Source organism: Tenrec ecaudatus, chromosome 11 (genome assembly GCF_050624435.1).
Source record: "Tenrec ecaudatus isolate mTenEca1 chromosome 11, mTenEca1.hap1, whole genome shotgun sequence".
NCBI classification, from domain to species: Eukaryota; Metazoa; Chordata; class Mammalia; order Afrosoricida; family Tenrecidae; genus Tenrec; species Tenrec ecaudatus.
This window is the reverse complement of record NC_134540.1, coordinates 94,179,538-94,205,879: the sequence shown is the minus strand read 5'-3', so window position 1 is coordinate 94,205,879 and position 26,342 is coordinate 94,179,538. Positions and strand designations below refer to the sequence as shown.

The 26,342-nt window shown below is 40.7% G+C and overlaps 1 protein-coding gene across 1 annotated transcript in view; it reads right to left on the bottom strand.

Annotated features, from left to right (window-relative positions):
• The window catches only part of NALF1 (NALCN channel auxiliary factor 1), a 774,626-nt gene extending 749,827 nt beyond the window's left edge, over window positions 1–24,799 (bottom strand). The window contains exon 1 of the mRNA XM_075562620.1: window positions 23,870–24,799. Within this exon, the coding sequence (XP_075418735.1) occupies window positions 23,870–24,799 (930 nt within the window). The remainder of the gene's footprint in view (window positions 1–23,869) is intronic.
• Window positions 24,800–26,342: the final 1,543 nt, after the last annotated feature.

Here is a 26,342-nt window from a genome sequence, read left to right as displayed (position 1 = left end):
CGTTGCATGTGCTGCATGAATCTGAAGAGGGATTTTGGACTAGAGTCGGATTTATGGGCTAATATCAGACTTAAGGACTTGGTGTGGACTCGGCTGAGTTGTTTTCTTCATATGCAATGACCCTTTGATACCAAGCTCTCTCTCCTACATACGTGCGTATGAGTGCCCTGTATTTGTTTCTCTGGTCAACCTGGCCTAACACGGTAGCAATAATTCCTTATTTGAATCTGTTATTTTTTATCATCCAGCCCCCTGATATATGCCTAACGCATAGTTAGGTATCATTATATAATTGTTTAACTGATACAAGACTTTTTCTCATTGTATACAATCCATAATTGAGTCACAACGTTACCAAAAATTAAATTTACATGTAATGGACATCAAATTCTGAATGTCATATCATGAAAGTTCGGGACTCTGTTAAACTAAAGGCCAGATGGGTTTAAGCAAGTGTCATTGACTACTAGGTCAAGTGCCACACACTGCTTGACACAACCCTCTGACGCAATCTAACACAAGTCAAACTATTTCTTATTCTTGTGCCAGCACTGGCCATCATTTGAAAACGTGCTGGGAATTATGCATCTACCCATATCTGTAGGCTCAATCTTGACATTTTATCAAGATCCCGATAGTCTGTTAGTAAAAGTAGATGAATCCACTGGTAAACTAACCAAAGGATTTTGACTCCTTATTCCAAATTTATTTAATAGCGGATCCAGCCAAAAGCTTCTAATTCACATGTGAGGGTCTCTTTGCTGCCTTCCCTGGGATATAGGTCATATATATATCATATATATATATATCATATATCAGTCATGGAAATAGGAGTGAGTAGGAAAATATTCCATTTGCAAATGCAATCAAGACTCAAAACTAACAGAATAAACTAAATATTTTAAAGATGTTTGGAAAGGAAGCAAACATGTTAACCAAGGCTCAGAAATCATGTTTTGTAAAAAAGATATTGGTATTGCTTTTCAAGAGTCATTGCAAAAGCATGTTTCATCGACATGTCCCACTTAACTACTGAAACTTCAAAACATACTTGTTCTCTATTCCTGATCTCTTCCTGATGCAAAATGGTTGTGTAAAGTAATGTATAGTATGACACACCATTCTCACCCAGCTTATAGAGAAACTTATTGTTTAAAGGGCTCTTGATATAGCTCACAATAAGATTTTAAACTTAAAATTCTCTCCATTAACACTTGTATGTGAAAATAAATGTCAATTGTGTAGCAAATTGTTAGTAACCATAAATAAAATATAAACTTGAAGAAATGGTAGGAAAACAACTAAACATGAGAATCAATGAACCAAGTAGAAAAAAAGCTGCTAAGAAGTACAAACTTAAATTTCTATTCATAAATGTTAAAAATCATCATATATTCAAATACTATTCTAATAATCCAGTTCGAACACTATTTTAAAACACTTCAAAATACAATTCCTTTAGAAATTGGCTATGAATGACTATTAGTGTCCATATTTCTCAATAACAATTCTTACCCTCATTGAAGTTACACTGAACATCCAAGTCATTATGCAAGAATTTTTTTGTAATATGCTAATAAGAATTCAAAAATTAATTATTATGTAGGTCATTCTTAAAATATACTTCAATAGAGTTTTAAGGAACAAAATGTCTTTCCTTTGGATTTAATCTTATGAAAAGCATATTCAACAATAACTATAACTGAATTCAATATTCAACAATTCTCACTGCACACTAGTTCTTCACACTTCATCTTCCTTTCATTCATCACAAAACGTTAAAATACCTTCAGTCCTTAATAAAGCTAATCATAATACAGTAATTATATGAATCATGCTTTGATTTGAAGAAATCCAGCCACCCCTGATAGTTTGACAATGGAATGAAATAATTTCAAATGAAGAGATAGATTTGTTTAATTTCTCTTTTCTTAATTAAAACAAGATTACAACATTGTGATCCGGCACAGCTTTATCTAAAAAGCCACACAGAAAAGACTGCAGCTGAGTTGTGCTTGAGCTCCTGGAGAGTAGACTTAACAAGGGAAGACTCTAGCATTTATGGGTACCTGACCTTATTATTTTTTTAATGTTTAATGAACATAAAATAGATTTTTTCCAAATTAAATGTGTCCAATGAAAAACATTGTTTCAAGTGTAGAGCAATGATGACAATTACTTTGACTCCTGATGTTCATTTTTTAGAGCACCTCAATTCCAAATCAGTAATTATGTATTGAAAACAGCATTCACACAGATTAATAGCCAGTTGAGAATGTCCAGCAAGACAATGAGATCCCTGGAAGACAAATAAAAAATTCAGAAGGTTTCTTGTTGTTGCTGCTTCTGCTCTTTTCCTTATTCTTAATTTTGGCTAAATGCATGAGTTTCTTTCATCACTTTGGTGTGACCTATCCAAATGAGAAACCAGTCAGGGTGTGTTCCCTTTGAATACTAAGGGGATGTATTAATTGGTTATGCATGGAATTATTTTGCAAGTAGAAATCACATATTAGCAGTGGTTACACATTAGGCTGCTAAACACAAGATCAGCAGTTCAGAGACCAGCAGCTTCTCTGCGGGAGAAAGCCGAGGCTTTCTCCTCCCGTAAACAGGACAGTCAGGAAACTCACAAGGGCAGGTCTACCCTGTCCCGTATGATCACTATGAGTTGGACGCAGCTTTGAAGTCCAGTTAACCAATTACCAGGTCTAGTTTGTGGTGTGTTCAAGAACTACCTAATGACAGGAAAGGGCGGAAGTTGTGGTGGACGGGGTTTGGGTGAGTTTCAGCTTTGCTTGGCTAAATCTTTCAATATGTTTTAGTCTCTAATAAATAAAACTATACCCATTTCTTAGACAGAATGAATCCTGACACTAGAAAATAAGCTCCAATTAGTAAATATTCTAACTCCTTTGGCCTATTTAGGTGGGGTTTTTTTTTACGTCTTAATATCTTTGTAACACATAGAAGATAACTATGATTGAACACAAATCTTAAATTTTGGATTTCTTTGGCTCCTGTGCTTTTTGGAAGATTTCAAAATAGTGCTTGTTGTACACAAATCTCCACTCCAACTCTCACGCCCTAGAAAGTTATGATTTGCTTTGAAACCACTGACATTTACAAATCACGGGTGCAAAAGACTGATTTATCACATATACCAATGTGATCTATATTATAATAGTTTCTAACGAACCCTGGTGGTGCTGTAGCCTAGGCATTTGGCTAACCACAAGGTCAACTGATCGAAGCCACCAGGTGGAGAAAGATGAGGTTGTCTGCTCCCATAAAAATCTACCGTCTCTGAAACTCGAGATCAGGTCACTATGACTCAATGGCAGTAGTTTGGGATTTGTGCTATATAATTGTTGATACTGTCACTAAGAAAGCTTTCCTTTTCCCCTGGGATACGAGGGTTGAATTGGATCACAGACAGAACACTGAAATATACAAGCACTTCATTGAACGCCGGCTCTGCACTGTAGCCTTTTCCTCCATGGTGGATTGTACTGCAGCTTGCCAGACAGTCTAGTTAGTTCTCTTCCTGCTCTGTTGAGCAGAGAAGTGGTTTGTGACTTGTGTCAGTCAATTTATGTGCCATAAATCACTCAAGCTGTACTTTTAAGAGCCAGAGTATGGCACCGTTTCTCTTTACCCGCTGCCATGGGACTGACAATGTAGACAGACATTGTTCTGTGAGCCTGAATCCGACAGAGACAAAGCAGAACGGCTCCATGGGCAATCTACGCCAGGCATCTGGTGTAAGCAAGAAAGGAAACTAGCTGGTAATGTTGCTAGCCACTGAGATTTGGGCATGTTTGGGTGAGAACTATTTCGGTATAACCGGGCCATTCTCGATCGATGCACTTTTCTGGTTTCTGTAACACAGCTTTCATTTCTGAGACCTAAGTTTGCAAAAGGCTGTAGTTTGCAGCGGAAGCCCTAAATCCACTTATGAGCCTCCACATAAATTCAGCTCACATTGAATACCTTCTGCCCATTAGGCAGCAGTGTGAACAGCCTTGCCCTCAAGCAGAGTGCATTAGAGATTGATGGTTCTGTCACTCTCCTAGCCAATTTAGGGCATTTCCTTAGTGTGTTTTTAATGGAATTTGAAGTGCTGGGGTCTCATGGTCATGAGTCACATCCTGATTGCCTGGGTAGGAAGTCTCTGAATCAATCGTGTAGGCTCTTCTATCCAATATGATTTACATGCTCTGTTCCAATCCGGAGCCTGGTGGTAGAGTAGTTATTGGGCTGTTTTACTGCAAAGGCAGCAATTCAAAACCACCAGCTACTCAGCTGGAGAGCGCTGGTGCTTTCTATTTCAGTAAAGAATTGCAATCTCAGAAAAAGACAGGGGTAGTTCGACCCTCTCCTATGGGGTTGCTAAGAGTTGGAATGGATTCAATGTAAGTGAGTTTTTTGCGGTCTATTTATTTGCTTATTTATTTGTTTGTTTATCTATCTATTTATTTATTTAAATTTCAATCATGGTCCTGGCTCCTGCTTCTGTAGTCCTACCTATAACTGAGATGTTCTGATAAAACACCAAGGATGCTTTTGTGACAGTCTCCTTTGTCCTCCCTTACCTTTGTCATGTCTCTGAATCTCTGAAACCATGGATACCATGATGACCTCATGCTACTGGTCTCTGTCTCCCCAGCGATGCATTCTTGTGTGGTGCCTTTTAGTCTTAACATCTTTCTCTTTTCATTACATATAAATGCTCTTCAAAAATTACATTTGAAGAGGGACTCTCCTTTTGCACCTCAAAACCCTCCTCAACTGTGCTCCAGCCCTCCTTTCCTACTCCACATCCACCACTCCTCTCTTTAACAAAATCAACCATCATCAACAACTTATCAAGTCCTCACCTCTGAAGAGTCAATGTATGAAAGACATCAGGCTCCGGCTTTGTAGCTAAATGATGCTCAATGGTTTCCGCTCCTGCAAGAATCTCTGGCACTCTGACACTGGTAAAAAGTTCTAGTAATAATTCCACTAAGGTGTGAGAGGAAGATGCTAGACTAGTCTTCAAATAGTGTCTACAGGCCTATTTCAAACCTGACTGCTGAGCCCCTTCGTCTGAATTCATCCTGTGGGCAGCATTCCAGCCACGGAGATTTATGCGGATGACTAACGAGGTAGATGGGATTACTGCATTGGTCCAAATAAATCCATCTTATTATCAGAGTTGCTGAGAAACTACAGGTTCTAAAGATTCATTAATTTACCCTGACATGCTTTCTTGGGACACATATTGTATTTCACTAAAGTAATTATTTGGCATTTATTATTACATAGAGAAAATGTCTTAGCTTTTTAAAAATCTATTTTGAGGCAACCCTTAGAATTTATTTTACTTAAAATAAAGTTTGATGGACACAAAAAAGCTTGGAAATAATATTTTTTAATTCATTGACTGAAGTTCCACTTTATTTATGTATAACCATGTCTAACAAATTGTATTTAACTACCTCCCACAAATAGAAGTTATTTGCATTTAATCCTAACAATGGCCTCCTGTATTTACAGTTATATATTTATCAGCCACATCTTGATTTAGTGACAACATAAAATAAGAATAGACATGTTTCCTACCTAAGATGATCATGATTTAAATGACTTAAATCAAGATGATCATGCTTTAAATCATGCCTTGGATTTAAATCTTTAAACTAATTTCAGATGATCTATACAATAATATGTTTGAGCGACTTTCAGACTTATAGATGTGTGAACAAACTGAGATGCCAACCACAGTCCCTGCCTCCTGATGGGCAAGCCCTGGTTGGACGCCTTGCTCATGAATGTGGTCAAGACCTTTGATTCGCTCCTAAACAACACAATATGGCAAAGGTGAAAAGGTGTCACTTACGAGATTACCAAAAACGGTCACATCTGTCTTGAGGAGACGGTCTCTCTCTCTTGATGGCTTTAGAGTGCCAGGTTGTGAGCTGCCTAAATTGGACCACAGGGCAAAGTACTGAAGGCAGCCTCCGGCCAACAGTCAGGAAGACAGAGGCCCTCGGTCCAACAGCCTGCAGGGAACTAAGTTCTGCCAAAAACTGTGAGAGCTTGGAGTCTGAGTGTCCCTAGCAGAGCCTGAGATGACACCTCAGCTCGGGCTGACATCTTGTTTGCAGCTTGCTGAGCATGGAGTTAAACTGTGTCCTGATATCAGGTCCGCAGACACTGAGACAATGTGCGCCAGCCTGCTAATCATGGTGCTCTGGTGACAGAGTGGTTACACGTTGGGCTGCTAACCCCAAGGTCACCAGTTCTAAACCACCAGCTGCTCCATGGGAGAAAGATGAGGCTTTCTACTCTGGTAAAGAGTTACAGTCTTGGAAACCCACAGGGAAGATTCTACCCTGTCCTAAACGGTTCCATTGGGTCAGAACTGTTTTAATGGCAATGCTTTTGTTTGTTTGTTTGTTTTGATCATCCATTAATTAAGAAACTCTGGTGGCACTGTGGGTGAAGTGCTAGGCTGCTAATGAAAAGTTTGGGGCTCAGTCCTACCAGTGGCTCCATCAAAACAGAAGAATGCATTGTTCCCATAAATATATGCAACCTTGCATGTGGGTAAGCAGTTCCAAGCTGTTCTATAGGGTTACATGAGTCAGGAACAACTTGATAGCAGTGAGAATTGGGAGTTGCTTGCTGACACAAGAGAAGCCCTGGTGATCTAGTGGTTATGCTTGGGGCTGTGATCCACACAGTGGGCAGTTCAAAATCAGAAGCAGCTCTGTGGGCTTTCCACTCCTGTAAACAATTACAGTCTTGGAAACCCCCAGGGTATCACTGTGAGTCAACAGTGACTCAATGGCAGAGACTTTACTTTTGGAGGTGACGCAAGAGGATCCCTGATCCCGAGAACACTCATCGGGCTGCTAACCACAAAGTCAGCAGTTCAAAAGTACCAATCATTTAGCTCGAGAAGCGAGGCATTCAGATCTCTAACTAGTCACAGTTTGGGAGCCCCACAGGAGCAGTTCCACCCTTTCCTATAGGGTCAATGTGAACCGGGTTCAGGCAATGAGTTTGGTTTATTAGAGGTGACAAAAATGGGACAACAGGGGAGATGTTGGCTGTGAAAAGCCCATGTGGGGGTGGGTGTTGGGGAGGAGGGTTTCTGAAGCAAAGCCTGGCGATCTACCGTAGGAAGGTCACAGGTTCGAAACACTCCTTGAGCGGTGCCTGTCTGCACACATGACGTTACCGCTCAATGTAGAAGAATCTGTTAAAATTATAGCAATGCATGACGAAGCAATACAGCGGTCTTCTTTACTTTTATTGTAAGTAGAAAACAAAGAGCCCCTCAGAGCAGTTTCACCTTGATCTACACTTTAAAAAGAAATCAAACACATTATTACTCCACTTTTGAAATCACCAGTGGAAATTGGCAAACGACTCTGTTGATAAAAATCGATTCAATCACTGAGGAAGTTGATGAATGCTTTCCTTCATGAACACTGAGTGTTTGACCCGCCCAGGAGTTTGATAATGTGGCTTGACCCCGATTACACAACACCTGTCTTTTCCGTGTGCTTTCCACATTCCCCTTTAACTCAGATGCTATTTCAAATAAACTAAAGGACCTTTAGGTTTGGAAACACTCTTTGCAATATTCAAAGCGTATGGTTGAAGGGTTTATGATCAAAGAAGTGATCATTTTAACATAAGCATGAAAATGCAAATCTTTTCTCTTAAGAGCAATAGAAATTGTGTGTCTAGGAGAGAGGTTCATGATAATTGCCCACTTGAAGTTGTTACATGTTTCTGGGCAGATGAAATTATTCAATTGCAAGAGGATTATTTCTCTTTGGTTTCTTGATTGAAAAAACAAGATGTGAGGATTTCAACTAATTTTCCAGATTATACAATCCTAAAACCGCTTTTCTCTCAAGAAGTCCAACAGATGTATTTTGAAACTTGTAGTTATTTGGAACCGTAGTGTCAATTTTTTTGTTCCAAACACATATTAGTATAATATAGATGGAAAAATACATATTAGTATAATCCAATGAAAGAAGCAAGAAATAGGTTTCCTAAATCCCCAGTGGATGGTGCTGTCTTTCTATGGCTTATTCATATTCATCTTCAAACTGTAGTTTTTCATTTATATTCCATTATAGCTAATTAATATCATACAAGTGGATTCAAAGATTTTCCAAGAAAATTCCATTATCTTTTCATTGTATTTTACCACAAATTTTTGGACACTCCCTCATATATCTCATAACACCTCAGGATAGATGCATATTCATTGACAAAGAAATATTACTGGATGAATTAAATGAACTGGGAAGGAAAAGTATCATATGAACAGCTTCACAGAGTTACTTATCCACACTATTAAGCAGAAGGATAAATAGTTCAATACACTATACAAAGCAAGATAGGTCTATTTTATTTGCATTGTCATTACATGTATTCAATGGGACCTTTCCCATAATTGAGAAATGAGTCAAATATGATGTAGCCCTATCCTAGTCATCTGCCGCTGGGTCAAGGACCACCCCCAAACCCATCAGTTGAAAACAGCAGCTATTTCCCTTATGTTTGAGGATTCAGGAGATGAGGGGCCCAGACAGTGTATAGTGAACGCAAGCTGTTCTATCCTCTGAAATAACCGGCTCTGGGCTGGAAAGGTTTGATGACTTGGCATGGCTTAACTGAGCAGGGCTGGAATCACCCGCAGGTTTCGTTACTTATGAATCAGCGTCAGTCCAGAGAGGATTCAGAAAGCACCGTTTAGAAGAAGCTTAGCCAAAAAAAAAAAAAAAAAAGAAGAAGAAGAAGAAATAGCCATTGCCTTACGGGTGTGGTTTGGCCTTCCTCACAGCATGGGGGGCATTCTTGTGTTAGGGGCACTTTTGACATGAGAACTCAGAACTTCCACAATACATGTTCCAGTGAACAAGTTGAAAACTGCATGCACTTTTTATTGCAGGGTGTCCCTTGGGCTCATTGTTTGCTGGAAGCAGGCACAGCATGCCCAGGTTCAAAGGGCCATTGTGCTTGTGCCAATCAGTGGAAGTGCAGTCAAAGACTGGACATCCAGGTTTTATAATCAACACAAGGTAATTTTGTGTGCACGCATGCTCTCTGTTTCTCCTCCTCTCCCGCTTTTTCCTTCCCTCTCTCGTTTTCTCATTCCATCCCTTCCTCCCTCTTTCCTTAATCTTTTTCTTTTAGAAAAACAAATCGGATAAGCAAGCTGCATTTTATAGATTTATGGTATAAGCTGCTCACATGTGCTGCTGAAATTATCTTAAAGCTAATATTTAGATAGATGTCTCATTTTCTTCCATTTTCAATCCTCCATAATCTTTAAATGATAGGCTTTCTTCTGGACGATATAGTGACAAAAAGCAAGCATGTGGTGATAGTTAAGAGCCTTGATAAAAAGTCCTGTGGCCTAGCTTTCCTTCACTAGTTATAAAGTGGTGAGAATTGTGAAACTTATGCCACAGAATTAAATTGACCTGACACCAATGGTAAGTGCTGTTAATTATTAGGATCTTAAAACCAAAAACTAAACTTACTGCCGTTAAGTCAATGCCAACTCATAGCAACCCTATAGGACAGGATAGAACTTCCCTGTAAGTTTCCGAGACCAACCATTTACAGGAGTAGAAAGCCCTGTCTTTCTCCCCAGGAGAAGCTGGTGATTTCAAACTGTTGACCTTGCAGTTAGCAGCCCAATGCTTAATCACTATGCTACCAAAGGTCCTTAATTATCTTAGCAGAGGTGAAAATTTCCCTCCAGTTTTGGACATAGTTTTACTCTCTTTCTAAAATTCAAATTAAATTAAAATGTAAAATTTAGTCAAATCACATATTTTATGAAGAGAAATAATATTATTTACCATAATTATTCTCAATATATTTGAGTTGCTAATGGTACCAAGTTTTCTTCACATCTTTTTATCAAAGCAGCCACATTAGTTGCTTGTATTTGTCACTGGAGGGGAAGATTTTTCCCAAAGGGCTCTGGTGACCATTAGGGATATAATCTCTCTCGTTTTAGATGTGCTACTCTAGTCTGTAATTTGAAAAAGTACATAATAATTTTGGAAGGTAATATTTTTAAATATTTGCATATTATTTGAATTGGGGGGGGGGCGTGTAGGAAGCATCTGGCTGATCAAGGTGTTTACTAATGGGTGACTATTTAGTCCCCTGCATCTCTGCATCTCTGCATCTCTGCAAACAAAAGCATTGCAAAATGACTGTTGTTTGTGACTTTGCTGCTAAAAGCATTGAGGTACAACTCAGTTATTTATAATCTCTTTGAGGCTCTCTTGAATCCTGCATATCCATGTGATTGTCCTTGAACCTAGTGCTTTTATTATTCTAAAGTTAAGAAACTGTGACTAGTTAAGTAACATTTGCATAGATAAGAGTTTAGGAATGTTTAAGTTCTTTGATGTTTGTTTTGTAACCAATTCCCTTGTGTAAGAAGAGTATATATACCAAGCTTCAAATACACTCAAGACTCCAGTCCATCAGATTGGAGTCCCACCCCACCCCCATCCCATGTTTGTACATAGCTCTTTCTTTTCCTTTCATGCACACGCCTCAGTTCGAACCCAGCTTGATGCGGGATAGCTGGTCTAATACCCCGCAGGGGCGGGGATAGTTGACCTGTATATGTAATTTCTCAGTTGGTGAAATAATCTTGAGGCTACCAACATTTGTGTTAAATCGTCCAAAAAGCATCCTGTAGTGAGGAAAGGGATATGTCAAATTTTTATGCCAACATCCCTACTTCCATCTCTCTCAGTTTCACAGTCTCCTAATTGACTGGCACCTTAAGCCAACTTATTGTGACCAAGCAGCAGCAGAAGACTCCATCCTTTGTGAGCATGTATATTTTCAGGATATGTAATTGTATATCAAGTATATCGTTGAATTAATCAATAAAGTTGCTATTTCCTTGTCACGTCTCTCTTACCCTTTTCTGTTGAGTGGAAGCTTCTCTGTTTTAATCCTCTCCTAATTTTTACTATGCAAAACAGGTTATAATATCTTTCAGGATTCTGACAATTCATCAAGTGATCAGTAGAACCAAATAATGATTAAAACACCAATTTGGTTGGTTGGTTTTTCTTTCTCAATTGCTTCTGGGAAAAGGTTCACAAATGAATAGTTATCTCTTTTTTTAAATGGCCAGATTAAAGATATATGCCCCCAACTGCTATCTCTGGAGTAATTAGACTGCCGCTTATTACTTTTCAAACCCATAATTACCCATAAAGGAGCATGTACAAATAAACTAGTGTGTTTATATTTCCCACATAAAAGGCTCTGCTGTTTAGCAATAAAGATATCAAACATCATATTTTATAAAATTGGTCTTTTGTAATTATCTGGCTTGGAAGCCTACTGATTTGCAGAGGGAGAAAATGAATTTCTCATGAGCAAGTGAAATAGGGAAAACCTGGGGTAGGGCGGAAACACCATTTCAATTCCAAAGCTCCGAAGACGAACTAATTCTTTCTTCCCACAGCTGAAATGAGACCCTTTGGAAAGGGAAGACTGGCCCAGATTGGTACTCAGTAGTAGATTTCACATTAAAAGAATTTACATACCTTGTCATCTCTGTGAGCATTGGGATGACTCTAGAAAGAAAAAACCAAATATGTCCCTGTGATGTCCTACCTTTCTTGATTTAATAGTGACTGTTTACCTATGGATTTTGTGTGTGTTTTTAATGTCCTCACGTGAGTCACACGCGATGAAATGCACCGTTAGCTATCTTCTACTTCAGTTTCTAAATTACAGTTTTCGAGGTAGCCACAGTGCTCGCATTACCCAAGAATAGTTTCCACTAAAGATCTATTTCTTAAAAGACTAGCATATGTTTCTTTCCCTTAGTAAACGCAAAGCTGTAAGGCAAGAACGCATCTCGGGGTAATGATCACAAATTAAATTATTCAAATGTTCTTTATGCGGCATACGTTAATACATCTGGACAACAATTGTCATTACCTTTGCAAAGAAGCATATGACCGTTCTGAGAAAAGGCTGCCTTCTCCAGGACTGACAGTGAGTGGATCCTTCCGACCTGTCTCCTTCCACAGCAAGCCCCCAAAGTGCAAAGGGTAGCTCTTCATTATGTGTAAAGCTCAGGGGAACTCTGCTGAACGGCCCTTTGGAAAATTCCCTTTAGTAGCTTGTCACACAAGATGCATTGTAGATTGTCATGTTATTAAAAATAAGCCCAATTGAATAAAAATAGACACAGGGCATACCAAATGGCTCAGATTGATGACAGCATTATACTGACAAGAGTGAATTGTTATACTCTATCAAGGGCAGGAAATATCATGTTGTGCTTTCTCTGTTGCATTTGCTGCATCATTTCAGCTACTTCATCTTGTTCCATGTATTTCATATGCCAAGCCATTAAGAAAAATTAAGAAATAAAGTCAACACGGATACAAAGCTACAAAGCTTTGAAACCTTCTTTCTTAGTGAATGATTTCTGGTTGACAGTCTTTGTCAGAAATAAGGTGCCTCTAGGGATTTCATATGTCAAGCCATTAAGATAAATGAATGTTTGGATAAATTCATTTTCTTTTATATGCCCCTGTTACCCATCTCCTAAGAGAGAGAGAGAGAGTAGGGTGTGGATAAAAGATGTGTGCCAATGTATATGGTATCCTTGAGCATTAAGGCTACGCCCAGGGGAGGAGCAGACTTGGGTTAAATGTTTGCCTATGCCAAGCTTATTCAAACTTCCACATTATTTCTTCTTGGCTACTCTACTCCTTAGTTACGCTATTAGAGAATTTTGCCCACATTGTTGGATTGTTATGGAGAATAAATAAAAGAAGGATGCTAAAGTTATTTCTTTACCCCTTGTTTGATTGGTGCTATTCCATGACACCAGGGATTTTGACAAAGCGACCTCATCCTATTGAAAAATTTTCTAAGATAGATGATAGGAATGTATTAATGGATGAAAAGAAGTACTCTATAACCAATGGGAAAACTTTAAGACAAATCTTTCCTTTCCAAGTGCCATCCTATTTTTGAGGCCTACTATACTCTAGAAGGTTGTTGGTTGCTTGAGAGTGTATATCAGTGATTGATGTTCTTGTCATAAGAGTAAAACATATATACATACACAAGAGAAAGATTAGTCTAATTTAGTTCCTAGCCACTTCTAAGATAAGCAAATGCAATTGATTAATTTCTTACCAGTAAAATTTAAACTATTATACTATAATAGGAGGAAGAGAAATTGCTCAAAGTTCAAGTCATTTGGTGTTAAGGCTTTCCTTCGATAAATTCTAAGTACTGTTATGATGGGGAAAGTGTTTGCATAAGAAAAATGTTTATGTGAGAACAGGAGGTGCTGAAGGGATCAGTTATTAGGCATCAAAGAAAAAAAAGTCATACCATTGTGTGCTCACCTCCCTGATACATTGCTGAAGACAAAGCGGGTAAATAAGCAAATGTGGTGAAGAAAGCCAGCTGTCAAGAGATATAGCATCTGAGGTCTTAAAGGCTTGAAGATAAACAAGCAGCCATCTAACTCAGAAGCAACAAAGCCCACATAGAAGAAGCACACCAGCCTGTGCGATCACTAGGTGTCGAAGGGATCAGGGATCAGGCATCATCAAAACAAAAATCATAACATTGTGAATGAGGAAGGAGTGTGGAGTGGAGACCCAAAGCCCATTTGTAGGCCACTGGATATCCCTTACGGAAGGGGCTCAGGAGGAGATGAACCAGTCAGGGTGCGATGTATCAAAGATGAAACATACAACTTTCCTCTAATTCCTAAATTCTTCCTCCTCCCACCCACTATCATGATCCCAATTCTACCTTACAAGTCTGGCTAGACCAGAAGATGTTCACTGGTACAGAGGGGAACTGGAAACCCAGGGAATCCAGGGGGGATGATTCCTTCAGGACCAATGGTGTGAGTGTGATACTGGGAGGGTGGAGGGAAGTTGAGGGAGAAAGGGGGAACCGATTACAAGAATCTACATATAACCTCCTCCTCCTTGGGGCATGGACAATGGAAAAGTGGGTGAGGGGAGATGTTGGACAGTGAAAGATATGACAAAAATAATAATTTATAAATTATCAAGGGTTCATAAGGAAGGGGGAGTGGGGAGGGAGGGGAAAAATGAGGAGCTGATGCCAAGGACTTAAGTGAAGAGCAAATATTTTGAGAATGATGAGGGCAACGAGTGTATAAATGTGCTTTACACAATTGATGTACGTATGAATTGTGATAAGAGTTATATGAGCCCCTAATAATTTTTTAAAGAAGAAAATTGTTCTATTTTATGTGTAATGTACTTTTTATTGGGGTTTTGGCAATAAGTGCAATCTCATGGTAAAAAGTTATCATTTTGAGCACCTCTTTTTCTCCCTAAGGATATTGGACAGAATATTAAGAAGCACCTGGACTACCTGCAACTTCATAGCAGCCAAATCCCATCCTGTTTTTATATCTTCCATAGCAATGTACTCCTGATTTCACTTTATAGCCCATTCCATTGTGGGAGAATATGGCTCTTTCCATGGGTTCTTCTTCCTCATGTGGAGCATACTTCTCCTGGTCCCTGAAGCCTGCACACTGGGCCCCATTATAACCCCCATGGAGATACAAAGATAGCATAATACAAGGCCATGGGATGTTTCTGAGGTTTCATAAGGTCGCCAGGAATCAGAGTCAACACTCTCGACTTGTACGTACAGATCTAACCTTTGTAGTCTTTTTTGCAGATCTCTTCTCCACCCCAAATATCAAATAATGTTCTGTCTCAGATTGCTTAGCATTCTCCACATTGTTTATGCTGCTATCTCACTTCTCTGCTTCTAGGATACAATCCATACCCATGCTCCTTTCTTACACGGCATATCCAGAACATATCCACCTAAAATCATTGATTCCAGAAATTAATATGTCATTTTTGACTGATCTCAATCCCAATTTCTTCTTCTTCTTGTATTTATGATCCCATTAAGTAGAATGAATATCCACCTCAGGTAGTTAGTTTAGTGTACCAACCTGGCTGAAAAACACATGTGGGATTAATTGAAGGGTGGAGAGATAAATGGCTTGGTGAGCCTCGCCTTTCTTGTCTCTTGCTCTTTGATCATCAGACCAGTATGCAGCTGCCTTGCTTGTTCTTTGCCTCAATTTGCAAGCTACACTACCTATGGGACACCTAACCCATGGACTATGTCGCTGTAATTTGAGGTTCCTTTGACACCTGCTTCGCCACATCATTGGAATTTACATCTCTTGAGCTGAGGACTGTAAGACCCTGTCATCTGGCTGACTGTTGGTGACCTGCCTTACTGTTTGCTGTCTGTGCCCAGATATCCTGAATTGTTCTACAGAGGACTACCCGGCAGCCCTCAAGACTCGAAGGACTACCATTGTCTCACAGCTGTCTCATGGGAGTGAGTTGCACTGAGCCATTTGTACTGCTTTATAATTTAATTGACTGTTTATTTCTTATGGTATACATCTAGCTATCTGTATAAATACATATAAAATTATTAGTATTCTGGTTTTATTTTTCTAAAGAACCCTGTCTAACACACCACCCATTCTCACATTTTATAAATCTAGGATTATAGCCTCTCTCTACATACCATTCAGTTTTTAAATACCGTCAATTTGAACTCAGAATCTTCTCCAGAACTGAATCTTTTATCTTAAATTATAGCCACAGAGATAGTTTAGCAATTTACTATCCAGTATAGTAACCACTATTCACACCAAACCCAAATCAAACACTGATAATTGAGTCAATGCTGGCCCCTCACAGCCCTATAGGTCAGCGTAGAACTGCCCCTGAGGGTTTTTGACATTGTAACTCTTTACAAGATTAAAAAAGCCTCCTCTTTCTCCCGAAGAGCAGCTGGTGGTTTCGAACTGCTGACCTTGCTATTAGAAGCCCTATGTGTAACCACTACATCAAAAGCTACTTAAATCTAAACTAATAAAAATTAAATAAAGTTTAAAATTCTCATCCCCATTCATAGAAGCCATGTTTTGAGGATACACGTGGCCAATGACCACCATACTCACAGCACAGACTATAAAACATTGACATTGTAACCCAAACTGTGGTTGGAGAGTGATGATTTTGAAGATCGCAATATACTCACAATAAAGAGAGCGGCTTTGAAATCGGTCTCCCTAACATCAATTCACCCTACTCCCAACCACTGTCACATTGCTCCAGGCATCACTTTGGAGAGAGAGAGAGAGAGAGAGAGAGAGAGAGAGAGAGAGAGAGAGAGAGAGAGAGAGAGAGAGAGAGAGAGAGAGAGAGAGAGAGAAAGCTCCACCTCACTGCTGTAGTTCACATGCCTCCCGATATGTTCTACAGAGAATGACATCCAAGACGTTGCTGTTGTTCCAACTTACAGACACCCTCTGAAGAACTGAACAAAATACTCCCTGGTTGCACATGAGGGAGACAAAAACAAATCTTGAACTTAACAAGTTTTCCAGGAAGCTTCCTGGAACATGAATGAAACCATGAACAGAAGGCAGACATCCTCAAGAGGAGGAGGAGCGGGGAGGAAGATAAAAAGGAAAAGTTGCTAATTTTGACTGATGCACAGAGCAGGGCCGCTGACATTCACAGCCCTTCTGTGTTTTTCATAGAAGTGGTTACAAGGGGATAGAGTATTGCATTGGCCCAGCATACACATCTGTGCAGATATACTACGACTAAGGTCCATAGCAGTATTTAAATAGTGCTGAACTTGTATTTTTCACAGGACTTTTTTGTTTTTAACCATCTGCGGTAGCTTCTACAACATTTTGTTCATAAATGGCTGAATGTAGAAACAGACTACCAAGTGAGAAAATAATAAAATATCACCTCAACTCATCCCCCACTTAAATAGTTACATTCATTCCTGCAAACCATAGCACTTGTGCATAATAACCTAAGTTATAACCACGGGAAGAATGAAAGCACACAGATGCAATCACACACATTTGTTGAACTTTTCTTATTTCAGCTTTCAATAATGAGAATAGATTTGAACATTCCAATAAAGAATCTTCACTATTGCATGTCCCCCCAAAATGCACTGGGACACATAATGATGTCCCAATGGGTTTTCAAGACTGTAACTGTTTACTGGAGTAGAAAGCCCAGTCTTTCTCCCAAGGAGCTGCTTGGTGGTTTGGAACTGGGGACCATGCTGACCAAAGCCCAAGGCTTAACTGCTACATATTGGATGTAGTACACATTGATTGGAGAAAACTTAGTTTTAACGTTTACACGATCCTTTCAATTAAATTGTTAAATAGAAGACAGAGGTTGCAATCACTTCAAATCATAACAATTTTAAACTTCTTGAAATTAATTCCTGAATTAAGTTTGATACTAATCGGTGACGACACATTGTAGTTTGTATCTTCGTAGATGTTACCAATTTATTCCAGAATTGTAAAAGAAAGTAACAAATAAATAAAAAATCTCCCAACCTTGTGTCTGAGCGTTCCTGTCCGAGAGGGCACACACACAAAGAAGATGAGTAATCATCTAGATTTTTTTAAAAGAATAGAAAAAGAAAGAATAGGCCCTGGAAGCATGGGATATATTATGAAAAGCCAATTCTATAGAATAAAATTAAAGACAAAAGCAATGTAGTTGGGGTCTCTATAAGTAAATAACGGATTAGTGTCACAAGGATAAGTTGTGTTTCACAAATTCAATTGGTGTGAACAGCCCATAATTTATTCCCCAGTAGACTCACTCAATTCTGACTAAAAGACAAGAAATCCACATCCAACCAACCTCTTCTTGTGCATTGCAATCTCCAGTCTTCTCTCCGTCTGTCTGTCTCATTGTCTCTGCATCCTCTTCTGGCACATCTCTGAACCCTCTTAGCCAGCGCTCCTCTTCCCCTGTCTGTGGTCAGATCATGTCACATTTGTTCCACGCCCTCAAGCTATGTCCAGTTGCCTTACGACGACTCTAAATTTATTTGTCTGAATTCCACACTCATCAGTTTCCTGAATGGGATTATCATGTACTGCTAAACATACGTAATCAAAGGACTTTCTACATTGGTAGCCAACTACAATAGTGCTTCTCAGTCTGGAAGTGCAAATGCCACAGGAGAGAAAATACACGTGGCCCCTGCACCAACCCCACTGAAAGCCACACCCAGTGCCATCAAGTCCACTCAGATTCAGTGCGCTCTTGGAGGACGGAACTGCCCCTGTGGGTCTCTGAGACTACAACTCTTGAAGATGTTAAAAATAGAAAGCCTGGTCTGTCTCCCCCAGAGTGGATGGTTGGTTTGAACTTCTGGCCTGGAAGTTAGCAGCCCAAAGAGTAACCACAGAGCCACCAGGGCTGCTAGGCTACCACCAAACGCAAATATGTAAATCACAATCTCTTGGAGTAGAGGGATGGTCAGTCTTAGGTAATCCCATACCCTTGGCTTTCTGGAAACTCTCCAAGAGGTTCCAATGTGACTCTAATGATCACTGATCTAAAGCAAATTCTCACAACCTAGTGTAACTGTAATACAACTTCACATACAGTAAACAAGTCAACAGTTGGTTCTTCCTCGCTGGGTGGACCATACAGAGGATGAAGCACTGAAAAGGAAGGCAGGAAGTAAAAATAGAGGCAATAGGACTCCCTAGCTGTGTGTTTGTTCTTAAGTCACCTCTGCAGCATGGCAAATTAGCCTAATGGATTATGATTTATAGGCAGAGGAGGGAAGAGAAAGGATTGCTTGATTTTCTTACCTTTATAGACTTTCATTCACCCTGTATATACTGACATTACCTGATAAAAATGATCAAAACCATTAATAACAGCAATTATTCAAAGACATTGTGACTGTGCCCTATATTGCCACCAATTTGACCTAGTTTCCCACCTAAAGTGAAAGCATTTTTTTCTTTTCTGTCAACACAACAAATGGCATCTAAAGTTAAGATAAGTCTGGTGTTTCCCTACAGAAATGAAACACAGGTGTATGTGTCGGCAGTTTTTCTTTAGTGAAAAGAGATTAAAGCATAAATTCAGGTCATAAAAATTGGATATGATGGTGGCTTTAACTTTACTAATAATCTTAGTAATCATTAAAAATTATTATCTGCATGGCCAGACCTCAATTTTGTATGGAAGCAAAATATGGTCTGAAAATAATAAATGAGGTTGCATAATAAAAGGAATGTCTGCAGACGTAATGTCCACCTCTGGACAGTGGCTTGCATGCACAATAGTAGGAAATCAATTGCAAAATATTACATAAAGTCCGACATATAAGGAAAAAGAATATTGAGATATTTTATTATCCTTTTTCAGAAACCTATTCATTTGAGAGTCTAGAGTATGTGACAGCAAAGATAAAGAAGAACAAAAGATCTGCCATTTGTCAACTTGCACATTACGCAAACCAAGCTATGTGTTCACACTGATTAACGTTTGTAAGAGATAACAGTAAAGAGGGCAATCTGAGTCACAACGTTGTGACATATGCCTAGAGGCTGTAAGTTATCCTATTGATCAATATGTATTAAATGAAAATAAGTAATATGATCCACTTATAAATGAGTCCACAAAAATAAGAATATGATATTGTCTATATTCCTGAGACTGCCTGGATTAAATCTATTCTATGAAAACTGAAGTAAATATGATGCAGTGATTTGTGTTAGAATCTAATCTCAAATCCACTTTCACCGACATTTTCTGTTAAAGTGTAGTAAGTAAATAAAATTACCAATAGCTACAGAAGCTTATCTCTAGTATAGAAAGGCACGCTCTGTAAATTTTTCAGTCTTCGAGTTTCTATTTGCAAAAATTATTTGTAAGGAATGACACATGAAAGTGAAATTCACTCTTAAGTAAACAAAACATGTTATTAATATATATTCATAGTTGTATAGCAAAGACTACTTCCTTTTTTACTCTTTCCCTTCAACCTAAAAATTTTGCAGGTTCACATTCTTTTTCATCAACATTATGTTTCTTAACATCACAAATGGCAAAGCTAATTATTGTCATTCATTCTAATATTCCATGTACAGAACATAGCAGCTGGAAATTGATAGTATAAATGCTGTATAAAATTGTTCATTATTTGGCCATCTACTACTTGCTCAGTAGATATGTATTTCTACTTTGTAAATGAAAGCAGTTACTTCCCAGAATATTATGAAATTATAATATCTACTACTTGCTGTAATACCAAGGTTTGCCTAAATAAATCAAAGTTGATTCTGGTCTCCAGTTTTCACACTCACAGTACCATGATGATGTTGAAATTATTTTTAGCTTATTCCACATAATGGGTCAGAAATTTCTTTAAAACATTTAAATTAAAAAACAATTAAATCAATTTCTATACATGGAAACCAAGACATAGTAACCCTTAAAAATTATAAACTACATTAGTAATTCGATGACATATGGCTATAATAAAAATATATTTAATTTTCTTTATTTTCCTGTTCTACAATTTAGATAAGTATGGCTTTTAAGGAAGTATTAGTATTAAATCTTCTCAATATATTATCCACTCTAGATACATAATACATTTCCTTTTAATGCAACATGGGGCTTTTTATTTATTCTAAAATATGGGGAAAGTATTCATTTGTAGCCATGGGCTAAGATCACATAGTCGGCAGTTCAAAACCAGGAGCATCTCTGTGGGAGAAAGACTGGGCTTTCTCCTCCCATAAAGAGTTACCGTCTCAGAAACTCACACACAGTCACTGTGAGTCAGCAGTGACTTGATGGCAGTGAGTTTGCTTAGCTTTAACGTATTACTGATAGTCATCATTTCACAATGTTTAAAATAAATAAAAAGTGTTCAGAGAGAAGCTCCCGACTCGGATTCATTTTGTAAAGTATCAGTTTAATCCCTGTGGTGTAGTTCGGATGTGGGTATATTAGTGAGTTTGTTTGTTTTTGAGGGATTTTTTCTTCTTCAGAATCTGAAATTACACATTTAACAAAATAATGATGCTTATTTTACATTTCTATATCCTAACCAGTTGATCTATGAGTCATCAACCAAGAACAACTGCACCTTATATCTGCAATTTTGGAGACTATAATTTTGTAAAGTGGGATTTCTTTAAATGGACATGACTGAAAAGTATCTACAACATATCATAGGTGATAAGGACTGTGTCTATATTTAGTTTTCATTGTAGGAATTTTTAAAAAGCAGTCCGTTTTTACAACGTGTTTTGTGTACTGTTAATAACTATCACTTTTTACAATATGCAATCCAGAAGTACTCCGTCATAATATAAATTAATTTAGTACACAGCCTATGGCTATGATATCAATTTAAACTTCAAAATTAACTCAGGTCTTGGGAAAGGCCATTTATTATGTATTTATTTGCATTTTTGACCAAAGATATACTGGCTGACATTTTCTAATATGCCATAGTTGATGTGGCAATGTGGACTATCTTTCAAATATTTAACGTTTGCAAGTTGAACTTATTGAAAATTGCTTGCGTGTTTACACTCAGGGTAGCAAACTTAAACTCTTACAAGGTAGCACTCTTAAATTTCAAGATATAAACATGATGAAACATCTTGAACTTTTTATTAGTGATGGCTTTAGAAAACCCAATAGTGCCTTGTCTTTACTATTTCAGGGCCACATACCTTGCCACAATAAATAACCACTGTACAAATGCTCGCTTTTCATTATTATTCATTCATTAATTATTGTTGCTACCATTAATATTAATTCTGATGAAGTCACATATTTTTGTGGTTCAAAACAAAGTTTCAGATGCATTGATCAAGTGAAGTGGTATTTTAAATTAATGTTGTAAAGTTAACATTGCTATTTTCAAAATGGGACTCTACTTCTACTCTTAAGAATATCAATACAGAGGGAGCCCAAGATTCATTTGTGGGAACGACATAGGAAACAAGGCATAGAAAACAAGGCTCCGGTGCACTCCCTCCATCACAATGGAGGGGTGGGAGGAAAGTAGTTACTAAACAGAGGGTATTGGAGAGATGAGTATAGAAGAGCAAAGGCATAAATCTGCCTTGAACAGTTAACACCTTGTCAGTTGATCCCCACTGTGATGCATGCTGGACCTGATCTGGTTTTCAAAATTTTCTGTATTTTTGTTTGGTCTTGTTTTGTTTTTGTTCGTTCGCATTAGGGTGTATTTCAGAGGTGTGATGTCATCAGAGATCATCCTCTTGAAGCTGTGTTTTATGTTTTTCTGGTTTTCAGACTATGAAACTCAGGAATGATGAACCTATAGGGACAGCAAGTAGAATATGGGTTTTGGGGGATGGGAAGGTACAGTGGTGGTGGTGGAGTAACAGGGAGACAATGTCAAGGAGTCCAGGAAGAAAAAGAATATTTGGGAACAAATTGTGGTAGCAATTTGTACAGTTCTTCTTGGTGTGGTTGAACTATGGAATTATATGATATGATATATGTATTAACTCCCAATTAAAAATAAAAAGAATTTCAATAATACATAGTCAATCTGCATTCTCTCATTTATCAAAAGCACATCTAGTCAACCCAAACTAAAATACAATCCTTGAACTACATTCATGTAAAATAAATATCTCTTACCCTAATCAGCTTGTCAAAATTTCAGAAAATCCTTTAAATTCTATTTCTACTGCTCCGCCTTCCCATCAATGTCTTCCTGACAACGCAAGTGAGGCAGGCGGAGAGACTATTGTTTTCAGTGAGGGTTAGGAGTCAAAAAAGTGCTAAGAAAACATAGAACGGGAGGTGAGATTGAAAAGCAAATTCATTTCTATTGTACTGATTTTTTTTAAAAGTTACTTTTAGGACAAAGCATTAAGACAAAACCACTGAGAGTTAGTTGGTCATCACTGTTTTGACAAAAGTCACTGCAGCAGCCTCCACAGCTGAATGCGTTTGCAAACTCGAGTTTCAGCACCAAGGATAGCAACACTCAGAAAAGGCTCTTTAGAAACGGGCATGCTCTTTTTCACCAATGAAGGTGATATTCAACAGGAACATAGTGCATGTTAAAGTGTCCAGTACATTCTAGCTTAGCAGTAGACATGTGACAGTAATTCTGGGAGCAGTCTGAAAATCAAGTTAATTACGTAAGGTGTCTGATAAATACATGAACAATGGTAAGCGATCACTAGATACCTAATTACAACTTGACGCTCGCAGTCTCCGATTCACGATTATTCACAAGTTCAAGGGAGGAAAAACATTACAGGACACCAGACTTTCTAAACAACCAGAACAACTCCTACAAAAAACCGGTCGAATGCTTTTTCTTAACCCTGCTTAAACAACGACAAAACACTCGCCACAGTCCGCCCTTCCTTAGTGATGGTATCAAGAGGATTCCAGTGTGCTAATCCACACAGCAAGCCATGCACGCTGCTCTCTGACTAGTCTGCCTTTCGCTGTGGTCATCCGCATGCAGTCTTATCAATGTCATCCTAAAAAGTAACAATCAAATTCCAGTTTTCACGAAAGGTAGCAGGGCTTGAGCCCGCTGCATAGTTCTAAGAAGTACAAGACAACAACCATTCCCTCATCTCAGAAGCCCAGCGTCTGGCTTGATCTTTCAGTCCCCACAAGCACCGCATCCCATCGAAGTTAGTCCGCCAGCAGTCCGCTGGGCATCTATCTCTGACTCGGCCAGCAAGTCAACCTCTTACATCCACGGGAACCGCGCTGGGGAGGGAGACAGGAGGATATTTCAGAAACACAGTAGAAAAGACCACAACCAAGCAAAGTGGCAGACAGAGCAGATTGGGGCGGGCGCAGGCAGTGGATGGGGGGTGGGGTGAGGGTGGGGGGATGGGGGTCAGAGGGTCCGCCGTTCCTACCTTGCAGTCCTCCGGACACGATTTCACCGAGTACTCCCCTGATTGTAAATATTTATGGAGCACACTTTCAAACTCTTCGTACTTCTCCTGAGCGTGGTGGTCGTAGTCTTGGTAAGCCTCCACACATTGCCTGCAGGTGGTCATCTCGCCGTCCTCCTGAAGCACCACATCCAGACTGCAGTTCAAAGTGTTGGGGCTGGACCACCCCGAGAACAACTCCCAAAGTGTGTAGGAATTACAAAACGAAAGGTAAAAATCCGACAAGTTCCAAAGCGGCGTTGGGTGCTTCCCTCTCACCTGCTGCTCCTCCCCCCTCGCCGCCACCCCCCGACTCCAGTTCCTGGCGCACACGGCGTCCGCGTCCTCTACGGTGAAGCACTGGCCCGAAGAGGTGCCCTGCGGGTAACAAGTCTCCAGGCGCCACACAGGTCTGGCAGAGTTTCCTAGAAAAAGAGCCTGGCTCCGGTTGGTTTTGCCTCGCTTGCCCTTGCCGCCGCCGCCGCCGTCTCCAGGAGAGGGGGGCAGGGTGGGGGACGAGGAGGCGGAGAGGAGTCTGTGTGTCTGGGCGGCGGGCAAGGACTCCCCCATGCTTGCCAAGAGCGTGGGCCAGGAGGGCTCCTGCGGCCGCGGTCGCTGCTGCTGTTGTTGCTGCTGCTGCTGCCGCTGCCGCTGTTGCTGCTGCCGCTGCTGCTGATGCTGCTGATGCTGCTGCTGCTGCTCCTTGTCCCGGGCCCGGGTCAGTTTGGCCTCGGCGCAGAACCACAAGTGATCAGAGAGCAGGACTGTGAAAAACAAGAGAGATGCCAGAGACAGTCGCCATTTCTGAGCCCTCTCTGAATCGGTGAACGGTTTCTCGTGCTCCCTGGGTGCTGCCAACCAGATTTTTAAGCCGTCGTCATACTGCCGACACATCCAAGCACCCCTGGTCATATTTTGGGAACGCACAGCCCTGGTCGACTCCACCGTGAGGGCTCCGGTGCCGGTGTCACCACAATATGCATTGACTTAAAGGGTTTAATTTCCTTATCCCCTCCTCCCGTTTCTTCTTTCTCTCTCTGTCTCCCCCCCCCCCTTCTCTCTTTCCCTCTCTCTCCCTCTCTTTTCTCTCTCCCTCTCTCTCTCCCTGTGCCTACAGCAATATTACCAGGCTTTGGAGGAAGATCTGACTTGCTTCAGATCTAATCACCAGCAGACCCCATCCTCTGCAGAATGGGAAACAATAATGCAGAGAGAGAGAGAAAAGAGAGGGAGAGAGAGAGAGAGAGTGGCGGAGGAGGCTAGTGCTGGTGGCCGGCGGGGAGGCTGAGTGCAGGAGGTGATCGTGGACGTGGCGGGTGGCTTGGCGCCGCTCCTCTCATCCAGGCATCGTCAGCGCGCGGGTCCCCATGGCCCTGCTGAGGCCAGCCCGCTCTCCCCTGCCAGGGGCATGCCGCGTCTCCGCTGCCCACTGACGGCGACCAGAGCGCCTCCCCTCCTCTTCTCCTCCACTTCTCCTCCTCTTCCTCCTCCTTTTCCTTCTCCTTTTTCTTCTCCTCCTCCTCCTCCTACTTCGCTCTCTCTCTCCCCTAGTCCAGAGCCTGGGCAGCCGCCGCCGGCAGGGCTGTCCCTCCCCCCCACCCCCCACCCCGCGCTCTAACTGCCGCCGCCGCCGCCGCCGCCGCTGCAGGTCTGCCCGCGGGCGCTGCCGCCGCCGCCGCCGCCGCCGCCGCCCGGGCTCCCACTGCTGACGCCGCCGCCGCCGCCGCCGCTGCAGCTGCTGCTGGGCTCCTGCGGCGCCCGCCGCGCGCCGTCCTCCCCGGACCGAGGGGCCGAAACGCCTGCGTGGGGCCTCCCGAGAGCCACGGTCATCTTCAGTCCCTGGGCTAAGTTGCCGCCATCTTCGTCCAGAAGAAACACTTTTTTGGGGGGGAGCGCTGGCTTTTGCGTCATCTCCTCCCGCGCCCAGCGCTCTCCATCCTGGCGCATTGGCACCACATTCGGCCCTAGGAGGAGGGCGAAGACTGAAGACGGGAGGAGGAGGTGGGGGCCGACTTTGGGGGGCCACCCCCTTACCGGACCCCACCCTCCGCACACATGGCCTTTCTGAGCTCAGGTGGTGGCTCTTTCCGTTCCATGCCCCCTCCCCACTCTTTCTTCTTCTTCTTGGGTCCCTTCCTCTTCCTCCTTTGAGCGCGAAGACCGCAGGACTGGAGATGCTGTTTCATTTCTTCAGCATCTTCGCACTCCCTTCCCTCTCTGTTCCTGGAAAAAGTCCAAGTTTCAGGTGGGCAGCTAGAGATTTTGACTGGGCCAGGGTCTCAGTGCACTTTTCTTAACTATTGGATAGTTTCCTGAAAATGGATTAGTGGGAGGCAGGGGCGCTAACTAACTGTCCAGAGGAGCCAGGGTGACATTTGGTAGCGTTGAATGTACTTCAGGATCTCTAGACAACGAGAGATCCTCAGCCTCAAGGAGTTAAGGTATTTTGTCCATC